This window comes from Mobula hypostoma, chromosome 2 (genome assembly GCF_963921235.1).
Source record: "Mobula hypostoma chromosome 2, sMobHyp1.1, whole genome shotgun sequence".
NCBI lineage: Eukaryota > Metazoa > Chordata > Chondrichthyes > Myliobatiformes > Myliobatidae > Mobula > Mobula hypostoma.
In genome coordinates, this window is record NC_086098.1 from 240,406,365 (window position 1) to 240,428,724 (window position 22,360).

General features: G+C 43.7%; 1 protein-coding gene across 1 annotated transcript in view; it reads left to right on the plus strand.

Annotated features, from left to right (window-relative positions):
- Positions 1-9,268: 9,268 nt before the first annotated feature.
- Positions 9,269-22,360, plus strand: part of rab13 (RAB13, member RAS oncogene family) — a 56,047-nt gene continuing 42,955 nt past the window's right edge. The window contains exon 1 of the mRNA XM_063041754.1: positions 9,269-9,646. Within this exon, the coding sequence (XP_062897824.1) occupies positions 9,523-9,646 (124 nt within the window). The 5' untranslated portion in view covers positions 9,269-9,522. The remainder of the gene's footprint in view (positions 9,647-22,360) is intronic.

The window sequence follows — 22,360 nt, forward strand, 5'->3', positions numbered from 1 at the left end:
AAGACCCTGCTCAATGTGCATCTTATAGACCAATATCTTTATTAAATGTTGATTCTAAAGTTTTTTCTAAGTTATTAGCAAATAGACTAGAAAAAGTACTTCCTTCTATTATTTCGGAAGACCAAACGGGTTTTATTAAAGGTCGTTACTCTTTTTATAATATTCGTACATTGTTAAATATCGTTTATACTCCCTCACAAAATGTTCCTGAGTGTGTTATTTCTTTAGATGCCGAGAAAGCTTTTGATAGAGTAGAATGGCCTTATTTATTTAAGGTGCTTGAAATGTTTAATTTTAGCTTGAAATTTATATCCTGGATTAAACTGTTATATCACTCCCCTGTAGCCTCGGTTCGTACTAACTCTTTAAACTCACCTTTTTTTCCTCTCTTTCGTGGTACTCGACAAGGCTGTCCTCTTAGTCCCCTATTATTTGATATTGCATTAGAACCTCTTGCAATTGCTATTCGAGAATCTTCAAATATTACTGGGATAACTCGGGGATTAAAGTCCCATAAATTATCACTCTATGCTGATGATTTACTTTTATATATTTCTAATCCTGAGAGATCTATTCCTGCTGTTTTAGAGTTATTAGCACAATTTGGTCTTTTCTCAGGTTATAAATTAAATCTTAGTAAGAGTGAACTTTTTCCGATTAATAAACATCTTCCCTTATATTATAAATTTCCATTTAAATTGATTAATAATTACCTTTCATATCTTGGGATTTCTCCTCTCATCCTAATCTATTGCTTGTAGTTTTGGACTCCCCTACCCTGGGCAAAGACCGTTACCATCTCTTTTCCCTCTACACTGCGTGGGTGCAACTGAGATGGAGGATAATACAAGGTTCATCATTCTCTGAGGAAGAAGTTTCTCCTCATCTTGGACCTTCATGGGCTCCCCCGTCATCAGGGGCAGTTTCCTTCCTGCATCTAATCTGCCTCATCCTGTAGATTTCTACAAGATTCCCAAAGGGGACTGATAAAGCTATACAGAATTTGTGAGATGGGGCTGGATTGGATGCATGGTTGGAAGATTTACACGGCAGCAGCAACATCTCCAACTGGAGGTTTAAGCTGAGATTCAGAGGAGATCTGAAGACATTTTTTTGTGGTGATTGTAATGTGGTCCGTCATGAAGCCCACAATATCCAGGACAGGCCCTCTTCTCACTACTACCACAGGGTAGAAGGTACAGGAGCCTTGGGTCCCACACCATCAGGTTCAGCAACAGTTATTACCCTTCAACCATCAGGCTCCTGAACCAGTGAGGATAACTTCAGTCACCGATCTGACTCCATGACCGACAGACTCGCTTTCAAGGACTCTTTACAACTCACTTTCTCAGTATTTTTTTATTGACACATTTTCTTTTCCACGTTGGTAGTTTGTCACTCTTTGTCTGAAATTCTGCAGATGCTGGAAATCCAGAGCAACAGTTCTTGCCTGAACTGCTGAGTTCTTCCAGCATTCTGTGTTTGTCTGTTTATGTAAAGTTATTCATAAACTCAATTGTATTTTTTACCTTTCCTATAAATGTGTGCCAGAAAAGTGAATCTCAAGATGGAATATGGTAATGTACATATACTTTGGCCATAAATTTACCTTGAAGTTTGAAACTCTCTGCCTGAGAAGATGCCGGAGGCAGCAACTCTAATAAGATGGCGACGGCAAACAATGATTCCTCATGCGACATCTTCCAGAGAGCCAATCCCTTCAATTATTTCACATTCCCTACATCTTCTGTTTACTCTTTTGTCTTGCTTGTGTTACGGAAACAGTTGAAGCTTGAGGCACAGTTAGGAAATTTGATGGAATGGCCTAGCGCCCTGCTGTCCCCTGAGTGGAGCGAGAGCACGAGCTACCTTGTGGAGAAGATCAGAGATGGGCTGTGGGCTGTGGGCCATGATCGCCTCCATTTCGAAACGTCGAGGAAGATTGACATATTGAGGCGAATGTGGAGGGAGTCAGCAGTTGCTCTCCATGGAAGGACTGAGTTCATGCGGATGATCTCGATGCCGACGGGAGGATGCTTTTGAAATGTTGTACCTTATACTGTTCTCTCTCAGCTTTGTCTGTTTTCTCTCTTGCTGCTGAGTGTCGGGAGGGCGATATGTTACTCTTCGTGTGACGGAGGGGTCGGAAATTTGAGATCTGATGTTCTTGATGGTGTTTTTCTGTGTGTGTGAGAGAGGGGGTTGGGGGTTTGTCACTGTTTTTTGTGTGGGAGGAGGTTGGAGGTTTGATATTATTGTCACTTTATTTTGCGAGGGAGTGGGTTGGGGTTTGGGGTTTGATGTCTGGCTGCCATTTTCATGTGGGCAATCTGTTAGTTTTAATGTGAGGGAGGTGGTGGGGGGGGGTTGTGAGTTTTATTTCTTTTTTGTTCTTTTTTCCATGCCAGGGGAGGGGGGAGTTGATGTCTTTTCTTTCAACAAGTCCCAAGGTTTTTCTGTATTTTATGGCTATCTGGAGAAGATGAATATCAGAGTTGTATTGTACGTGCATACTTTGACAATAAACAGAACCTTTGAAGTATGTAGACAAGTCATACTGAACTGCTGAGGCATAGAAGACTATGGACTAAATGCTGCTAAATCGGACTAGTATACTTGGGTTCTTGATGAACATGGAGGCCTCTTTCTATGCTGAATAACTATAATGAACTCCAAAGGGGTTGAGCAAAAGGCAGTAATTTTTTTATCTGTCCTCAAGAAAAATCTCAGCCTGAAACGTCGACTGTTTATTCATTTCCTTAGATGCTGCCTGACCTGCTGAGTTCCTCGAACATTTTGTGTGTGTTGATTTTTTTAAAAATCTGTTTGTGCTCTTTTTTGTAAAATTTCTAAATAATTAATAGAACATAGAATGTCACAGCACAGTACAGGCCCTTCAGCCCACGATAGTGTGTCGACCTTTTTCACCTACTCCAAAATCAATCCTAACCCTCCCCTCCTACATGGACCCCATTTTTCTATCATCCATGTGCCTGAGAGTCTCGTAAATGCCAATAATGTATCTGCCTCTATCACCATGCCTGGCAGGGCATTACCACTCTCTGTGTGAGAAAAACTTGCCTCTGACACCCCCCCTATACTTTCCAACAATCACCTTAAAGTTAGGCCTCCTCATGTTAGCCATTTCCGCTCTGAGAAAATTCTCTGGCTGTCCACTCTATCTGTGCCTCTTATCATCTTGTACATCCTTCTCTTGTGAACGTTGTGTATCTATGTGCCTGTGATGCTGCTACAAGTAAGTTTTTCATTACGCCTGTGCGCACACGTACTTGACAATAAACTCAGCTATGGCCTTGACTTTGAGTTGCTGACTGGTTGAACATCAGTGAAGTTCAGTGTAATGAGAGAGCAGCCTGAGCTTCATTTGCTGAGTTGTCATGTTCAGTGCAGAGATTAAATCTCTTGATATAAGGTTGTTAGGTTAGCACGACATTGTGGGCTGAAGGGCCTGTATTGTGCTGTAGTGTTCAATGTTCTATGAAATTTAGCAGAATCGCACTGAAAGTAAATAAATACGATAAAACCTGTAGATTTAAATATCATGGTATAATTTGGAAACAAGTCCTGGGAACAATAGAAGGATCAAGAACAGGCTGTCTCCCTACAACCATCAGGTTCCTGAACCAGCGTGGATAATGAAACTGACCTCAACGCTAAACTGCTTCCACCTCCCTACAGCGGATAGTAAAAAACTGCCGAGAGGGTCAGCGGGATCTCCCTCCTCCTGATGGTGGCATTTACTGGCAGCATTGCTGGGGATGCCTACCACCCGTCCCAAGATCTTTTTGACCCACACCATCAGGAAGGAGGTTCAGGAGCATCGGGACCAGATCTGACAGACTAGATAGGGCTTGGGCTGAGAGACCCTGCCACCACTGAGATCTCGTCACTGGGACAGTGAGCTGTTTACTGTTTACTGTTTACCTGTGCTGTGCACTGCATGCACTCTGAATTGTAGTTTATTAACTTGTGATAATATTTTGTTTTATGTGCCGAGAGTGATGTATGTTTTGTGGGTGTACCACAGTCCGGAGGAACATTGTTTCATTTGGTTGTACAGTCAGATGACAATAAACTTGAACGTGAACAACCAATGGACTCACATTCCAGGACTCTACATCTAATGCTCTCAATAGTTATTGACTTATTTGTTTGTTTGTATTTTCAATTTGTCTACCTTTTGGACATCGGTTACTTGTCAGGTTGGTGTATGGTGACATATATAGGCATCCGTTAGTCTCATGAGACCATGGATTTGTGCCTTGGAAGGTTTCCAGGGCGCAGATCTGAGCAAGGTTGTATGGAAGACCAGCAGTTGCCCATGCTGCAAGTCTCCCCTCTTCACGACACCAATGTTCTCCAAGGGAAGGGCACTAGGACCCATACAGCTTGGCACTGGTTCATCGCAGAGCAGTGTGTGGTTAAGTGCCTTGCTCAAGGGCACAACAGGCTCAGCCTAGCGACCTTCAGGAACTTATTGCCCACTTCTTGTTTTTTATTTATTTAGAGGTAGAGCAGAGCAACAGGCCTTCCAGCCCGACCAACCCGCATCCTCCAGTTACACCCACGTGACCAATTAACTTACTAACCAGTACGTCTTTGGATTGTGGGAGGAAACCGGAGCACCCGGAGGAAACCTCCCCTCCCCTCGGGATGGGGAGAATATACAAACTCCTGTAAGACAGCGGTGGGAATTGAACCAGGGTCGCTACTGTTGTTAAGCATTACGCTAGCTGCTACACTGCCGCCACCCCACTTGTCCTTATGCAAGTACAGTTTTTTCAGTTCAACAGTGCTTCTGTAATAGGCCAGAGCTGCCTCTGTACTGGTTCTCCCCTCCGTAACCCACCCTTAACACTGCCTCTTCTACAGTGGGGCACTGCCCCACGACAGTGTAGTGCTCCCTCTTCACTGCCCCTCGTGTAGCACAACACTCCCTCAACACAGTATTGATTATGTCTGTTGTGATTTTTATGCTTTGGAATCGGACTTGATGATAAAATCTCCCTTTTATCACTTCCTTCTTATTTCACAATATGTTCTTTTCGCAGAGTCATCCCTCATAAGCCCATCATCTCTACTGAGGCATTGGCTGCCAACAGCAGCTTACCAGAGCCAGTCATTCAATCTGTCACCAGGTGTAACCCATTTTGCGAAGACCCTTCCTCTCCCAGGGATGTGGTCCTTGGAGCTTCAGTTGCCATTTCTGTAGCTCTGGGTTTTTACGGGAAAGGGTTAGCTAGCCCCTTGCCCAACACCCCCTCCTCCTCACGCAGCCGGGCTACAGTTATAAACATAGTAAGAGGCCCTTCAGCCCCACTGGTCCATGCCAACCCAGGAAGCCACCCAAGCTATTCCTATTTGCCCGTTTTGGCCCATATCCAAATGTCTTTAAAATGTTATTAATGTACCTACTTGTGGCAGCTCGATCCATATGCTGACCACCCGCAGGGTGAAGAAGTCGCCCCTCAGATTCCAATTAAACCTCTCCCTTCTCACCTTAAACCTAAGCCCTCTAGTTCTTGGATTCCCAACTCTGTGAAAAAGAATGTTTGCATTCACCCTATGTCCCTCATGATTTTATACACCTCAATACGATCGCCCCTCATGATTTTATACACCTCTATACGATCACCTCCTCATTCTCCTATCACCCTATTCCCCTCATTCACCCTATCTACCCTGTCCCTCATGATTTTATACACCTCTATACGATCACCGTTCAGTCTCCTATGTTCCACTGCAAGAAGTACCAACCTCCTCAACCTTTCTCCATAACTTAGTCCCTCGAGTCCTGGCAACATTCTCATAAATCTCTTCTACACTCTTTCCAGCTTGGTGCATCTTTCCCAGAGCAGAGCGACCAAAACTGAACACAATGTTCCAAAAAATCCTACCAACATCTTCTACGTCTAACACAGCCTCACCCAACGCCTTGCTGTGATTGTATATCCAATGTGAATTTAAATTGTGGTGTAATACAACACACACAAAATGATTGAGGAACTCAGCAGGCCAGGCAGCATCCATGGAAAAGAGTAAACTGTCAATGTTTTGGGCCGAGACCCTTCATCATAACTGGAGAAAAAAGGACGAGAAGTCAGAGTAAGAAGGTAGGGGGAGGGTAGGAGGTGATAGGTGAAACTGGAGGGGGGAGGAGTGAAGTAAAGAGCTGGGAAGTTGATTGGTGAAATAGATACAGGGCTGGAGAAGGGGGAATCTGATAGGAGAGAACAGAAGGCCATGGAAGAAAGGGAAGGGGAGGAGCACCAGAGGGAGGCGATGGGCAGGTAAAGAGATAAGGTGAGAGGGAAATGGGAATGAGGAATGGTAAGGAAGAGGAGAGGGCCATTACCAGAAATTCGATTAGTCGATGTCCTTGCCATCAGGTTGGAGGCTACCCAGACGGAATATAAGGTGTTGTTCCTCCAACCTGAGTGTGGCCTCATCGTGACAGTAGAGGAGGCCTGGATAGACACGTCGGAACAGGAATGGGAAGTGGGATTAAAATGAGTGGCCACTGGGAGATCCTGCTTTTTCTGGCGGATGGAGCGTAGGTGCTTGGCAAAGTGGTCTCCCAGTCTTCTTTCTGTCTCACCGGAGGCCACAGTGGGAGCACCAGATACAACAGATGACCCCAACAGACTCACAGGTGGTGCCTCACCCGGAAGGACTGTCTGGGGCCCTGAATGGTAGTGATGGACAAGGTGTAGGGGCAGGAGAAGTACTTGTTCCACTTGCAACCTCTGCTTCAATAGCCTCAATTGGTAACAAAGTCATTGCCTTTAGAATCTCAGAATAATACACATCTCAGAGGGTCACTTATCACAACAGCCCTTGGACCCCACTTTGCTGTTCACTCCTCCCAACACACAAAAACACAATCCTGAAAGGTATTGTATTCAACTTAATTTTGAATGGAATTTAAATTTTTGTTTCCTCCTCTCAATCTTATTCAGAAAATTGCAGTGATGTTTATCCTGTTATTTACCAATTGTTTATTGAGAGGGCAAAGATGAGTTACATCAGGAACTCAGTAGGGATGAAGTCACACAGCACAGTTATTTTACTGCAGCACTGTGAGGATCACATTTTTTTTATGTCTCAAATGCCTTTAATACCATACAGCCCTCACTGTTGAGGGGAAAGCTCCGTTCAATGCGGGTTGGCACTTCTATTGTATCCTGGATAATGGACTACCTGACTGGCAGACCACAGTTCGTGTGGTTTCAGAGCTGTGGGTCAGACATGGCTATAAGCAGCACTGAGGCCCCACAGGGGACTGTACTGGCTCCCTTCCAGTTTATCCTGTATACCTCGGACTTTAGCTACAACACTGAGTCGTGTCATCTGCAGAAATTCTCTGATGACTCAGCAGTAGTTAGTGTATAAAGAGAGGATGGGAGGATGAAAACAGGGCTCTGGTGGGGGATTTTGTCATATGGTGTAAGCTGGATCATCTGCAGCAAAACATCAGAAAATTGTGTACAAGAAGGGCCAAAGTCGCCTCTACTTCCTGAGGAGACTGAGATCCTTAGGAGTATGCAGGCCTCTCCTTCACATGTTCTACCAGTCTGTTGTCATCAGTACAATCTTCTATCCACTGGTGTGCTGGGGCAATGGCATCAACACGGGTGATGCCCAGAGACTCACTAAACTGATTAGAAAGGCTGGCTCCGTTATAAGAGTCAAACTGGACACACTGGAGACTGTGATAGAACAAAGGACCCTACAGAAAATCCTGGCAACTCTGGACAATGTTTCTCACCCTCTGCATGCCACCTTGTCTGAACAGAGAAGCACTTTTAGTAATAGACTAAGACAACCGTGCTGCTCCAAAGAGCGCTATATGAGGTCATTCTTAACTTTGCCCATCTATAATGAATCAACCTATAGCAGGAGAAGTGATGGACCCCTCCTGTTAGACTGTTTGAGGTAACTTTTTTTTATTCTTTCTACTTCTAATATTTGTATATCTGTGCACACGTAATGCTACTGTGACACCATAATTTCCTTTGGGATCAATAAAGTATTGATCTATCTAATGCAAACAGAGCCACTTTGGAATCCCAATTCTTTCATCAATATCCATTCTTTTTCATACAAACTCTTCTCAGGCTTCCAGCCAGGTACAGGTATCGATTATAACGGATGTTTCAATGACAAACTCTGCATCTTCTTCAGGGACAATGGCTGGAGAAGTCTAGTCCGGTGGTATTTATACCCCTGTAGTCCGTCCCTCCTGATTGGTTAGTCCTCATTCAGTCAGATTTCATCTGCAGTCAAGTTCCAGTTCTTCCTCAGAGCAAGACCCTCATTTTTCTTAAAATTGTTTTCCTTTAGTTTTATTTCAAGCCCGTACCCAATAGGACGAACACACAACCAACGTGTAAAAGACAGCAAAAAGCACAAATACAAAAAAGACAAACAAACAATAAATAAATAATCAATAAATATCGAGAACCTGAGGTGAAGAGTATGTGAAAGAGAGTCCATAGGTTTTGGAAGCAGTTCAGTGATGGGGCAAGTGAAGTTGAGTGAAGCTATTCCCACTGGTTTAGGAGCCTGATGACTGAGGGTGATATCTGTTCCTGAACCTGGTGGTGTGGGTCTTGAGATTCCTGTACCTTCTTCCTGATGGCAGCAGCGAGAAGAAAGCATAATCTGGATGGTGATGAACATGGCCCTTGATGCTGGAAGCTGCTTTTCTGTGACAGCGCTCCATATAGATACGCTCACTTGTGGGGAGAGCTTTACACGAGATGGACTGGGCCGTATCCACTACTTTTTGTAGGATTTTCCATTGAAGGGTATTGGTATTTACATTCTAGCCACAATGCAACCAACCAATATATATATATATATATATATATATATATATATATATGTATATATCAGGGAAAGGAAAGACGAGGGAATACATACCTGGTAAAGAATGAAACAAAACATGGGTTAGCACGACACTAATGTGGGTTAAAATAATTTCACATTTATGCACAGCAAGCTCACACAGCAAAGCAACCAACGTCCACCAAACAGATATTGAGCTGGATGTCACTAGGGAGACCTCGTTTTGGTGTCAGTTTCCAAACAGTGATTCGTTTCGCTACCATCCGCCTCCCAGCTCAACAAAACTGAAGCTGTGGCAGGGAACCTTTAAATTAGCCGACTCCTGCAGTCCTCCCCTTTAAGAAAGTTGAGCGGCGTCCAAAACTTCGCGAAAAAATTTTTTTTTCGGGGAAAAAAAGTTCCTTTCGCCCAAACAGGAAGGTCCTGCCCCGAATTATCCTAATCAGTAATAGAAATAGAGAAGCTAATAAATTCTGGATAGTTTGGTTTCGAAACGTCCTGCCTGAGAAGGAGAGGGTTTGTCCAATGTTAGTACGCGGAGGTGAAGCCACTCCTGGATGTGGAAGTAAGAGAGGGAGAAAGAGCGTTTCTCCCCCCACCCTGTATATATAAAGAAAACACACAGCGCTTCATAAAGAAATTAGCTTCAAGATGGCGAAAGCGTACGATTATTTGTTCAAACTACTGCTGATCGGAGACAGCGGGGTAGGAAAGACTTGTCTCATTATCCGCTTCGCCGATGACAACTTCAATAGCACTTACATTTCTACCATTGGTGAGTTAGTAAAAAGTTTGGGAAAACTATTCTCCCCTTTCCCACTTTCCCTCCCTCACTCCCACTCTCTCCTTCCTTGTCATGTCAGTTTGGCCTGCTGGTGCTTTCTCCCAAAACACAATCGATCAAAACAAACTTTGCTTTATAATGAAAGGGAAAAAGTTGCCATGGGTTTTTTTAAAAACTTTTTTTCCCACATACTGAAGACATTTAGGGATGTGTGAATGAGTCAATGTCCAGTCTGAAAAGATCCATTGCTTTTTTATGTTAATAATGTATTGACCATTCATCTGAGACACTTTTCTGAGTTCTTCTTTGTCCACCCCCTCTCTCAGTCTCTCTGTCTCTGAATCTGCCCTGTTCTGTTGTGTTTAAGTAGTCAGTAAATTCTAGACTTCTGCAGGGGAAAGGGAGACTCAGGGAAAATCGATCGCTGACAACTTACTCACCACTGTCTGTGGTATGTGTTTCTCTCCCTCTGTTGTAAGACCACAAGGTATATTGTGTATTTTTCTTGCTAAAAGATGCGTATTACCAACCTCCACTGCTAGCCCCTTCCCTGCCTGTTAACCAGAATGGGAACACACTCAACCATTGGTGGTAGAAATTTGAGATTAAAAACAAAAAAAAATGCTAAAATCACATTGCAGATCAAGTCAGTGTCCACAGGGAGAGAAATGGAGAGTATTTCTGAAGCGTTAAGTCTTATTTCCTTCTCCCCATTTCCTGTCAGACCTACTGAGAATTTCCAGTGGTTGTCATTGATGAGAATATTGTATGAAGACAGGGGGGCTAGAAAGTTTGTGAACCTTTGCAGTCATAGTCATTGTCATACTTTATTGATTTGGGGGGGGATTAGTTTTTGTTACAGTTGCACCATAAATAATAAATAGTAATAGAACCATAAATAGTTAAATAGTAATATGTAAAATTATGCCAGTAAATTATGAAATAAGTCCAGGACCAGCCTATTGACTCAGGGTGTCTGACCCTCCAAGGGAGGAGTTGTAAAGTTTGATGGCCACAGGCAGGAATGACTTCCTATGACGCTCTGTGCTGCATCTTGGAGGAATGAGTCTCTGGCTGAATGTACTCCTGTGCCCACCCAGTACATTATGTAGTGGATGGGAGACGTTGACCAAGATGACATGCAACTTAGACGGCATCCTCTTTTCAGACACCACCGTGAGAGAGTCCAGTTCCATCCCCACAACATCACTGGCCTTACGAATTTTCTCTGTTTCTACATAAATATGACCTAAAATGTGATCAGATCTTCACATAAGTCCTAAAACTAGATAGAGGACCCAATTAAACAAATAACTCAAAATCATTATACTTGTTAATTTATTTATTGAGAAAAATGATCCAATATTACATCTATTTGTTGGAAAAAGTATGTGTACCTCTGGGCTAATGCCTTCTACAAAAGCTATTTGGAGTTAGATGTTCCAATCAATGAGATGAGATTGGAGGTGTGGGTTGGAGAGGTGCCCTGCCCTATAAAAAAGACGCACAAAGTCAGGTTACTGACAGAGCCTGCTCTTCTCAAGAAAGATCTGTTTACGTGCACCATGCTTTGATCAAAACAACTTTCAGAGGACCTTAGAAGAATTGTAGAGATGCATGAAGCTGGAAAAGGCTACAAAGCATTTCTGAAGACCTGAGTGTTCATCAGTCCACAGTAAGAGAAATTGTCTCCAAATGGAGGAAGCTCAGTACTGTTGCTACTCTCCCTAGGAGTGGGCATCCTGCAAAAATCACACCAAGAGCACAACATGTAATGCTGAAAGAGGTGAAAAAGAACCCAAGGGTAACAGCAAAGGACTTGCAGAAATCTCTAGAACTTGCTCAGGTCTGTGTTCATGTGCCCATGGCGTTCATGGAAGGACACCACGGAGGAAACCATTGCCCTCCAAAAAAAGACATTGTTGCATGTTTCAAGTTTGCAAAAGACCACCTGGATGTTCTACAACGCTTCTGGGACAATGCTGTGTGGACAGATGAGACCAAAGTTGAACTTTCTGGCAGAAATGCACACTGCTATGTTTGGAGGAAAAAGGGACACTGCACATCAACACCAAAACCTCATCCCAACTGTGAAGCACGGTGGAAGGAGCATCACACATCAAAGTTGCTGGTGAACGCAGCAGGCCAGGCAGCATCTCTAGGAAGAGGCGCAGTCGACGTTTCAGGCCGAGACCCTTCGTCAGGACTAACTGAAGGAAGAGTGAGTAAGGGATTTGAAAGCTGGAGGGGGAGGGGGAGATCCAAAATGATAGGAGAAGGCAGGAGGGGGAGGGATGGAGCCAAGAGCTGGACAGGTGATTGGCAAAAGGGGATACGAGAGGATCATGGTTTGGGGCTGCTTTGCTGCCTCAGGGCCTGGACAGCTTGCAATTGTTGCAGGAACAATGAATTCAAAACTGTATCAAGACATTTTACAGGAAAATGTCAGGGTAGCAGTCTGTCACCTGAAGCTTAATGAAAGTTGGATAATGCAACAAGTCAATGATCCAAAAGACAAGAGTAAATTAACAACAGAATGGTTTAAAAAGAAGAAAATTTGTGTTTTGGAATAGCTGAGTCAGTCCTGACCTTAATCCTATAGAAATGTTGTGGAAGGACCTGAAACAAGCAGTTCACGCAAGGAAGCCCACCAACATCCCAGAGTTGAAGCACTTTTGTAAGGAGGAATGGCCTAAAATTCCCCTGAGCCGATGTGCCGGACTGATCAACAGTTACCAGAAATGTTTGATCGAAGTTTCTGCCGTGCAAGGTGGTCACACCAGTTACTGATAGCAAAGGTTGACATACTTTTTCTAACACGTAATATTGGATCATTTTTTCTCAATAAATTAATGAACAAGTGTAATGTTTTTGTGCCATTTATTCAATTAGGTTCTCTTTATCTAGTTTAAGGATATGTGAAGATCTGATCACGTTTTAGGTCGTGTTTATGTAGAAACAGAGAAAATCCTACAAGGTTTGCAAATTTTCTAATACCACTGTAGAGTTATTCAGTTCCTTCGACACGCGAAGAGTCTGACTGCACATCAGTGATGCTCATTTTAGCTAATCCCATTTGCCTACATTTGGCCCATATCACTCTACACCTTCCCTACCATGTACCTGTCAAAATGTATTTTAAATGTTGTTAACATACCTGGCTCAACCCCTCCATAAACTCGTTCTATAAACTGACGACCCTCTCAGGTTGGTCCTCGGGCCCCATTTAAATCTTCCCTCTCTCAAACTTCCGCCCTCTAGTTCTTGATTCCTCCAACCGTGGAAAATGGCTGAGGGCATTCACCCATATCTATGCCCCTCAAGATTTTATACACCTGAGTAAGATCACCCTTCGGCCTCTTATCTTCCCTGTCTCTTCCTGTGCGCCTTGAGCTAGAAGTGTTGTCCTCGATTAACTCAGCTCAGAACACTTGCATTCATTCCTCAGTCGTACTTTATTTGTGCACAAGGGAAACAGTGTGGCTCCTGTCACCACAGTCTTAACTGAAAACTGCCATCTCAGTACAGAATTGACTAGCAGTTACGGATATCGGTGAAATGTGTATATTTGAATTTCTTACTTGCAAGATCGATCTCCGTTCACAATACAGATGTTAAAAATCAGTAGAAACTACAAGCTGACAACCAATGCTATTTTGAAGTTAGTAAAGTAGTTGTCCCTTAGTTGGTGTGTGTGTTTCACATCCTTCCCTTGCATTCTTATCTCATCTCCAGTAAGTGAAAATGGCTCCAGAAATCTACTGTGCAAAGGGAAGCTCTGCTTTTCAAAGGCCTTCCTTGCCTGGGCTATCTGCAATCTATCTCCTTGCCTGGACATTAAGTTAACTCTTACCTTGCCACAATCTCCACAGATGGAAGAACAATATTTGGAGTGGCCATTATAAGCCCCTTGAACCTATTGTTCTATTTAGTGAAATCACAGTTGAGCTATGGCCTATCTCCTTACAGGGAACTATGAAAGATTTTTAAAAACTAGCCCTTGCCCACAGACTTGGGGGGGGGAGGGGGAAGGTTGTGATTGAAAGATTAACTTCATTTATCACATACATTGAAACACACAGTGAAATACAGCGTTTGCGTCAATGAGCAACACAGTCCAAGGATGTGCTGGGGGCAGCCCACAAGTGTCACCACACTTCTGGTGCCCCCACAGCATGCCCACAGCCTACTAACCCTGATCCGTACATCTTCGGACTGTGGGAGGAAACCGGAGCACCCGGAGGAAACCCACGCAGTCACGGGGAGAGCGTACAAACTCCTCACAGAGCCGGGAATTGCCGGCGCTGTAAAAGCATTATGCTAACCACTATGCTCCCATGCCACCTTATTATTATGAGACTATTAGTCACGACATTTACAATTAATTGAACTGCCAGCGATGTCTGTTTCCAGGCAAGAGTTTCACAAGAGTTTTGAACTTTCGGCACAGCCAAAAGGGCCAAAAGACCTGTTTCTGTGCTGTAGTTTTTCTATGGTTTCTAATGGCCTTCATAAATCAGGGCATTGAGTGCAGGAGTTGGGATATTCTGTTGAAGTTGTACAAGACGTTGGTGAGGTCTAATTTGGAGTAATGTGTGTAGTTCTGATCACCTGCCTACAGGAAGGATATCAATAAGCTTAAAATCTGCAGACAAAAGTTACAAGAATGTCTGGGGGGGACTTGAGGGTGTGTGTATGTTAATGGGTGGTTGGATGAAAGGGGGCTTGTTTTGCCGCTGTGGTTCTGCTGAACATTGTGAGAAGGCTACGTTGGCATCAGAACGTGTGGCGACATTTATGGGCTGGCCACAGCACATCCTTCGGTTGCTGACGCAAACAACACACTACACTGTGTGTTCCAATGTACATGTGATAAATTAGTGCATCTGAGTCTGAATGCAGAGGAAGGTTGAATAGGTTAGAACTTCATCCCCCCTGAACACGGGAGAATGAAGGGAGATGTGACGGATGTGTAGAAAATTATCAGGAGTGTAGATAGGGTGAATGCTTGCAGGCATTTTCCCCCTCAGGTTGGGTCTAGGACTAGAGCTCATAGGTTAAGAGTGAAAGATGAAATATTTAAGGGAAATCTGACAGGGAAACTTCACTCAGAGACTGGTGAGAGTTTAGAATGAGCTGTAAGCAGAAGTGGTAGATGTGGTTTCAGCTGGAACATGTAAGAGAAGTTTAGATATGTACATGAATCGGAAGAGTATTGAGGGCTATGGTCAGGATACAGGTAAGTGGGATGATGCATAAGACCAGGTCAGCACAGACTAGATGGGCTGAAGGGCCTGTGTGGTGCTAAGGTACTCTATGACTCTATTTCCCCAACACTCTTCATGTAGGATTGTTTCTGATTTTGTTACAGTCCCCTACTGAGACTGTAGCTCTAATATTTTTTAAGACCCACGCGATGCCATATTCCCTAAATATTCTCCACCCTCTCTCTCCCATTCCTTAATAAGTTTCATCAGATAATTTCCTTTACTTTTTAAATTCCACAGAATGCAACAATGAGTCTGTGTAGAGTTTAATATCAGGTTTAATATTACCGACATATTTTATGCAATTTAGAACATAGAAAACCTACAGCACAATACAGGCCCTTCAGCCCACAATGCTGTGCCAAACATGTACTTACTTCAGAAATTACCTCGGGCTACCCATAGCCCTCTATTTTTCTAAGCTTCATGTACCTATCTAAGTATCTCTTAAAAGACCCTATTGTATCCGCCTCCACCACCATCGCTTGCAGCCCATTCTCTGCATAAAAAACTTACCCCTGACATCTCCTCTGTACCTACTTCCAATCACCTTAAAACGGTGCCCTCTCATGTTAGCCATTTCAGCCCTGTGGAAAAACCTCTGACTATCCACACGATCAGTGCCTCTCATCATCTTGTACACCTCTATCAGGTCACCACTCATCCTCCAAGGAAAAAAGGCCGAGTTCTCTCAAGCTATTCCCATAAGGCGTGCTCCCCAATTCAGGCAACGTCCTTGTAAATCTGTGCACCCTTTCTATGGCTTCCACATCCTTCCTGTAGTGAGGTGACCAGAAATGAGCATAGTACTCCAAGTGGGGTCTGACCAGGGTCCTATAAAACTGTAACATTACCTCTCGGCTCTTGAACTCAATCCCATGGTTGATTAAAGCCAATACACCGTATGCCTTCTTAACCACACAGTCAACTTTGATGTGTGTTGCAGTCAACCTGTGTAGCAGCTTTGAGTGTCCTATAGACTTGGACCCCAAGATCTCTCCTATCCTCCACACAGCCAAAAGTCTTACCATTAATGGTATTCTGCCATCTTATTTGACCTACCAAAATGAACCGCCTCACACTTATCTGGGTTGAACTCCATCTGCCACTTCTCAGCCCAGTTTTGCATCCTGTTGATGTCCTGCTATAAACTCTGACAGCCCTCCACACTATCCACAACACCCCCAACCTTTGTTTCATCAGCCAATTTACTAACCTATCCCTCAACTTCCTCATCCAGGTCACTTATAAAAATCATGAAGAGAAGGGGTCCCTAACAGGTCCCTGAGGCACACCACTGGTCACCGACCTCCATGCAGAATATGACCTGTCTACAACCGCTCCTTGCCTTCTGTGGGCAAGCCAATTCTGGATCCACAAAGCAAGGTCCCCTTGGATCCCACGCCTCCTTACTTTATCAATAAGCCTTGCATGGGGTACCTTATCAAATGCCGTGCTGAAATCCATATACATTACATCTGCTACTCTACCTTCATCAATGTGTTTAGTCACATCCTCAAGAAATTCAATCAAGCTCGTAAGGCACGACCTGCCTTTGACAAAGCCATGCTGACTATTCCTAATCATATTATGCCTCTCCAAATGTTCATAAATCCTGCCTCTCAGGATCATTTCTATCAATTTACCAACCACTGAAGTAAAACTCGCTAGTCTATAATTTCCTGGGCTATCTCTACTCCCTTTCTTGAATAAGGGAACAACATCTGCGACCCTCCAATACTGAACTGATTGTAGTGAATACTGAAGCAAAGTACTCATGAAGTATCTCTGCTATCTCCTCCTGTTCCACGCACATTTTTCCACTGTCACACTTGATTGGTCCTATTCTCTCACGTCTTATCCTCTTGCTCTTCACATACTTGTAGAATGCCTCAGGGTTTTCCTTAATCCTGCTTGCCAAGGCCTTCTCATAGCCCCTTCTGGCTCTCCTAATTTCATTCTTAAGTTCCTTCCCGCTAGCCTTATAATCTTCAAGATCTCTAACATTACCTAGTTTTTTGAACCTTTCGTAAGCTTTTCTTTTCTTCTTGACTAGATTGTCAACAGCCTTTGTATACCATGGTTCCTATACCCTACCATCCTTTCCCTGTCTTATTGGAACGTACATATGCAGAACGCCACACAAATATCCCCTGAACATTTGCCACATTTCTGCCGTACATTTCTCTGAGAACATCTGCTCCCAATTTATGCTTCCCAGTTCCTGTCTGATAGCTTCATATTTCCCCTTACTCCAATTAAACGTTTCCCTAACTTGTCTGTTCCTATCCCTCTCCAATGCTATGGTAAAGGAGATAGAATTGTGATCACAATCTCCAAAATGCTCTCCCACTGAGAGACCTGACACCTGACCAGGTTCATTTCCCAATACCAGATCAAGTACAGCCTCTCCTCTTGTAGGCTTATCTACATACTGTGTCAGAAAACCTTCTTGAACACACCTAACAAATTCCACCCCATCTAAACCCCTTGCTCTAGGGAGATGCCAATCGATATTGGGGAAATTAAAATCTCCCATCATGACAACCCTGTTATTATTGCACCATTCCAGAATCTGTCTCCCTATCTGCTCCTTGATGTCCCTGTTACTATTGAGTGGTCTATAAAAAACACCCAGTAGAGTTATTGACCCCTTCCTGTTCTAACTTCCACCTACAGAGACTCCGTAGACAATCCTTCCATGACTTCCTCCTTTTCTGCAACCATGATACTATCTCTGATCAGCAGTGCCATGCCCCCACTTCCTTTGCCTCCCTCCCTGTCCTTTCTGAAACACCTAATGCCTGGCACTCAGAAGTAACTATTCCTGCCCCTGAGCCATCCAAATCTCTGTAATGTCCACAGCATCATAGCTCCAAGTACTGATCCATGCTCTAAGCTCATCCGCTTTGTTCATAATACTCCTTGCATTAAAATAGACACATCTCGAACAATCAGTGTGAGCACATCCCTTTTCTATCACCTGCGTATTCTCCCTTTCACACTGCCTACAAGCTTTCTCTATTTGTGTGCCAACTGCCCCTTCCTCCGTCTCTTCAGTTTGGTTCCCACCCCGTAGCAATTCTAGTTTAAACTCTCCCCAATAGCCTTAGTAAACCTCCCCGCCAGGATTGTGGTCCTCCTCGGATTCAAGTGCAACCCATCCTTATTGTACAGGGCACGCCCAATGATCCAGAAATCTGAATCCCTGCCCCCTGCTCCAATCCCACAGCCACACATTTATCCTCCACCTCACTCTATTCCTATACTCACTGTCACATAGCAGAGGCAGTAATCCCAAAATTACTACCCTTGTGGTCCTGCTTCTCAGCTTCTTTATTAACTCACTTGTGTGTTGCTGTTAAAAAAAACTAATAGCAAGTAAAAACCAGTAAGACAATTCAGAAATGTTTTGCTCATTGAGGTTTCTACAGTCTTGGAGATGCCAGAAATGGCCAGCAGTGAAAAGTTAAATGATTTCACTACTTCAGCAAGTTAGGAACTATGAAGAATTTGAAGGTATCGACTGTCATCTTGAATGTTAGAATGAAAATAAAGATCTGGAGGATGCAGTCTTTGAAATCACTGTCTGAAGGCAGTCCATTATCTGCATAAGGTGGCTGCGCTGATTTTGTTCATTTATAGTCAATCAAAAGAACACATCAATGTACACTGGTTGAATTCCTCTGTCAACAACTATAAGGAACTAATACACAATTTTATAGTACTGTTCCAATTTAATCTGTATTTCTTTTAAGTTTGTTACTCGGTTAAAAGATAGTAGTGCAAAAAGAGAGCAATAAACAGGAAAAAATTAATGAGCAAGTGTTCATGGGTTCACTGTCCGTTCAGAAATCTGATGGTGGTGGGGAAGAAGCTGTTCCTGAACCGTTGAGTGAGTGAAGGCTCCTGTACCACCTCATTGATGGAAGCAATGAGAAGGGCATTTCCTGTGTGAATCAGGGCCCTTAATGACAGATGGTGCCTTTTTGAAGCGTCCCCTGTTGATGATGTCCTCGATGTTGGAGAGACTAGTGGCCATGATTGAGCTGGCTAAAGGCTAATTTATACTTGTGCATCAACTCAACGCCGTAACCTACGCAAGTAACTTACACACGTTGTGAGCACTTATACTTGTGTGTTGGTGTGTCTGCGTCGCTCTGCAACTCGGGCACGTCGTGCATGTGCACACACCTGCCCGCACAAGGCTTCATGGTCATGGTAGTCTTTCTCGAGGTAAACAAGTTTAAAGCAAGTGTCTTTTTTCATAAAAGCGAAATGTGTCCTCCATAATTTCGGAGGTCTGTAAAGCTTTATGGAAAGCATTGCAGCCAGAGTTCCTTCCCTGCCCTTCAGTCACCCAATGGGAAACTATTGCAGCGTAGGAGGAAATGCGATGCTACCAAGCGGACCGATCACAGTTGTTGCGTTCTGCGTTGCCGCGACGCGTAGTTACATTTTGGGAGAGGTGCGCGTCAGGCTCTGGTGTAGGGATCTGCATCGGGTCTGCGTAGGGTTTGCAGCGATGCTGTACTTATGGTGTCAAGTTGACGCACAAGTATAAATCAGGCTTTAGTTTGCAACTTATACATTACACCACATTGCAGGAAGGATGTGGTAGAAAAGAACGAGCACAGAAGAGATTCACCAGGATGTTGCCAGGACTGGAAGGCTGAATAAGGAGAGATTGGATAGGATTGGTTTGTTCTCACTGGAACATATGAAGCTAAATGTTAACCTATAATGGAGATTCATAAAGTTATGAAAGGCATAGAACACATAGTCAGAGCCTTATTTCCAGGGCAGGAGGGCGTTGAACTAGAGACCACAGGATTAAAGAAAGACAGGAGAAATTTGAGGAGATCTGAGGGGTGGACGTAGTGATTATCTGGAACTAGCTTTCAGAGAGGGTGATGGAGGCAGGTTTGATTACATTTGGACAGGTTCTCAGACAGAAATGATGTAAAGGGAATCAGAATAGTATCACTGACGTCTGGCATAACATTGATTGTGTTGTGGCAACAGTTCAGTAATGCATAAAAATAGTACAAAGAGTTAGCAAAATAGTGAGCTGGTATACTTGGGTTCATTGTCCATTCAGAAATCATTGTTCGTGAGAGTGAGAGAGAGAGAGAGAGATAGATAGATAGTGGCATGTGGAATTGCCGGATGAACAATACTTTTTGTTGGACTGCAGATCATGGTCTCTCTTTGGGGGCTTGTTATTGCCTGCTTGTTGAGTAGTGGGTGCTGATGCTTCCTGCTGAAATTAGAGGGGGAGGGCTGCTGCTTGTGTGTGGGAGGGGGAGGCCTTGGGTTCTAATGCTTTTCTGTCCCTCATTCTTCGGGGTTCTCGTCTGTTTTCATGGATGTCTTTGAAGAGTAAGAATTGCAGGTTGTATATTGTATACGTTCTCTGATATTAAATGGAACATGTGAAATTCAACGGTGGAGGGGAAGAAGCTGTTCCTGAAACGAGTGTGCGTCTTCTGATTCCTGTACCTCCTCCCTAACGATAGTGATGAGAAGGGGGCAAGTCCTGGGTGGTGAGAGTCCTTAATGATGGATTCCACCTTTTTTTTTCTCTAACAGAAACAATATCCAATAATCAGCCCATCATAACTGTTCACAATCTGAAATTAAAATATTATCTACAGTGCACTCAAGCCCCTGTGGATACCACCTTCTTGAGGTATTTTCTTTTGAAGATATCCTCAGTGGTGGGGAGGGGCGTGCCACGATAGAGATGGCTGAGTCTGCAATCCTCACTTCAGCTTTTTCTGATCCTGTTTGTGATGTGAGTACAACGCATGCAAACGGAATTAGCATAGATGTGCAGGTTTCCACAAATAAAATGAAGTGAGTCATTTTATGTTTAACGAAACTTGTAACACAGTTTAATTGTACTTCAAAGCATGCATGCTTAATAACCTTTTATGTAATAACTTCATCACTTCAGACCAGCCTCTCAAAGTGAAGCCCTGACTCAATGTTGGTGGTTGTGAATTATGTACATTTCCCCCAATTATGTTACCCTACAGGCAGGCATCATGGACGAAGTGGGCCAACGGGCCTTTTTCTTGTACTGTATGATTTATGTGGTGGTTATCTGGAACAAGCTGCTGGAGGCAGTGGCAGAGTCGGATGCTGTTGCAACATTTGAAAGTCATTTGGACAGGGACAGAGAAAGAGTAGGGTGATAATGGTTTAATTCTGACAGATTGGGTTAGAACAGAACAGCACAGCACAGGCCCTTCGGCCCACAATATTGTGCCAACCTCTTAATCTACTCCAAAATCATTCTAACCCCTTCTTTCCCCATAGCCTTCCATTTTCCTGTCATCCATATGTTTAAGAGTCTCTTAAATGTCCCTAATGTATCTGTCTCTACCAACACCCCTGGCAGTACATCCCATGCAGTACTACTAGTGTGTGTGTGTGTGTGTGTGTGTGTGTGAAAAGAATCTACCTCTGACCTCTCCACTATACTTTCCAACAGTCACTTTAAAATTATGCCCCACTGTATTAGGCATTTCTGCCCTGGGGAAAAGTCTCTGACTGTCCACTATCCCTCATTATCTTGTACATTTCTATTGAGTCACCTCTCATCCTCCTTTGCGCCAAAGAGAAAAGTCCAAGCTCACTCAACCTTTCCTCGTAAGATGTGCTCTTTAATCCAGACAGCACCTTGGTAACACTCACATCACGCTGGAGGAACTCAGCAGGTCGGGCAGCATACATGGAAAAGATCAGTCGACGTTTCGGGCCGATCTTTTCCACGGATGCTGCCCGACCTGCTGAGTTCCTCCAGCGTATTGTGAGTGTTGCTTTGACCCCAGCATCTGCAGATTATTTTGCGTTTAGCACCCTGGTAAATCTCCTGTGCACCCTCTATGAAACTTGCATGTCCTTTCTATGAACTGAACTGAAGACAATGTTCCAAATGTGTTCTAACTATAGATTTTTTTGATCTGCAACATCACCTCACAGCGCTTGAACTCAATCCCAACTACCGAAGGCAAAAACACCGCCATATTCCTTCTTAACCATCTTATCAACTTGCACTGCAACTTTGAGGGATCTGTGGAACAGCATTGACATAGTGGGCTGAAGGGCTCGTTTCTGTTTTTATAAACCTCCAAGACAGAAAAGTGTAGGCTCAAACCTTGCATCAGGCCCAAGCACTTCCATCAGATTAGCACAGTCCAGAGGTGCCACATTCAGAGGGCTCTCCTTGAGCGTCCACTAGACACTAAAGATTGTACGGTATGTCTGGAAAAAGAACAAGAAAGCTGCTTTTCGGCGAGAACCCAAATAGCAACAAGACAAGACCATTCAGCCCCTCGCATCTGTTGCTCAACATCTCACAAACTCTGTTCCCATTGATTCCATTAATATCCTAAAATACATTGATCTGCATCTTAACACTGAAACATGC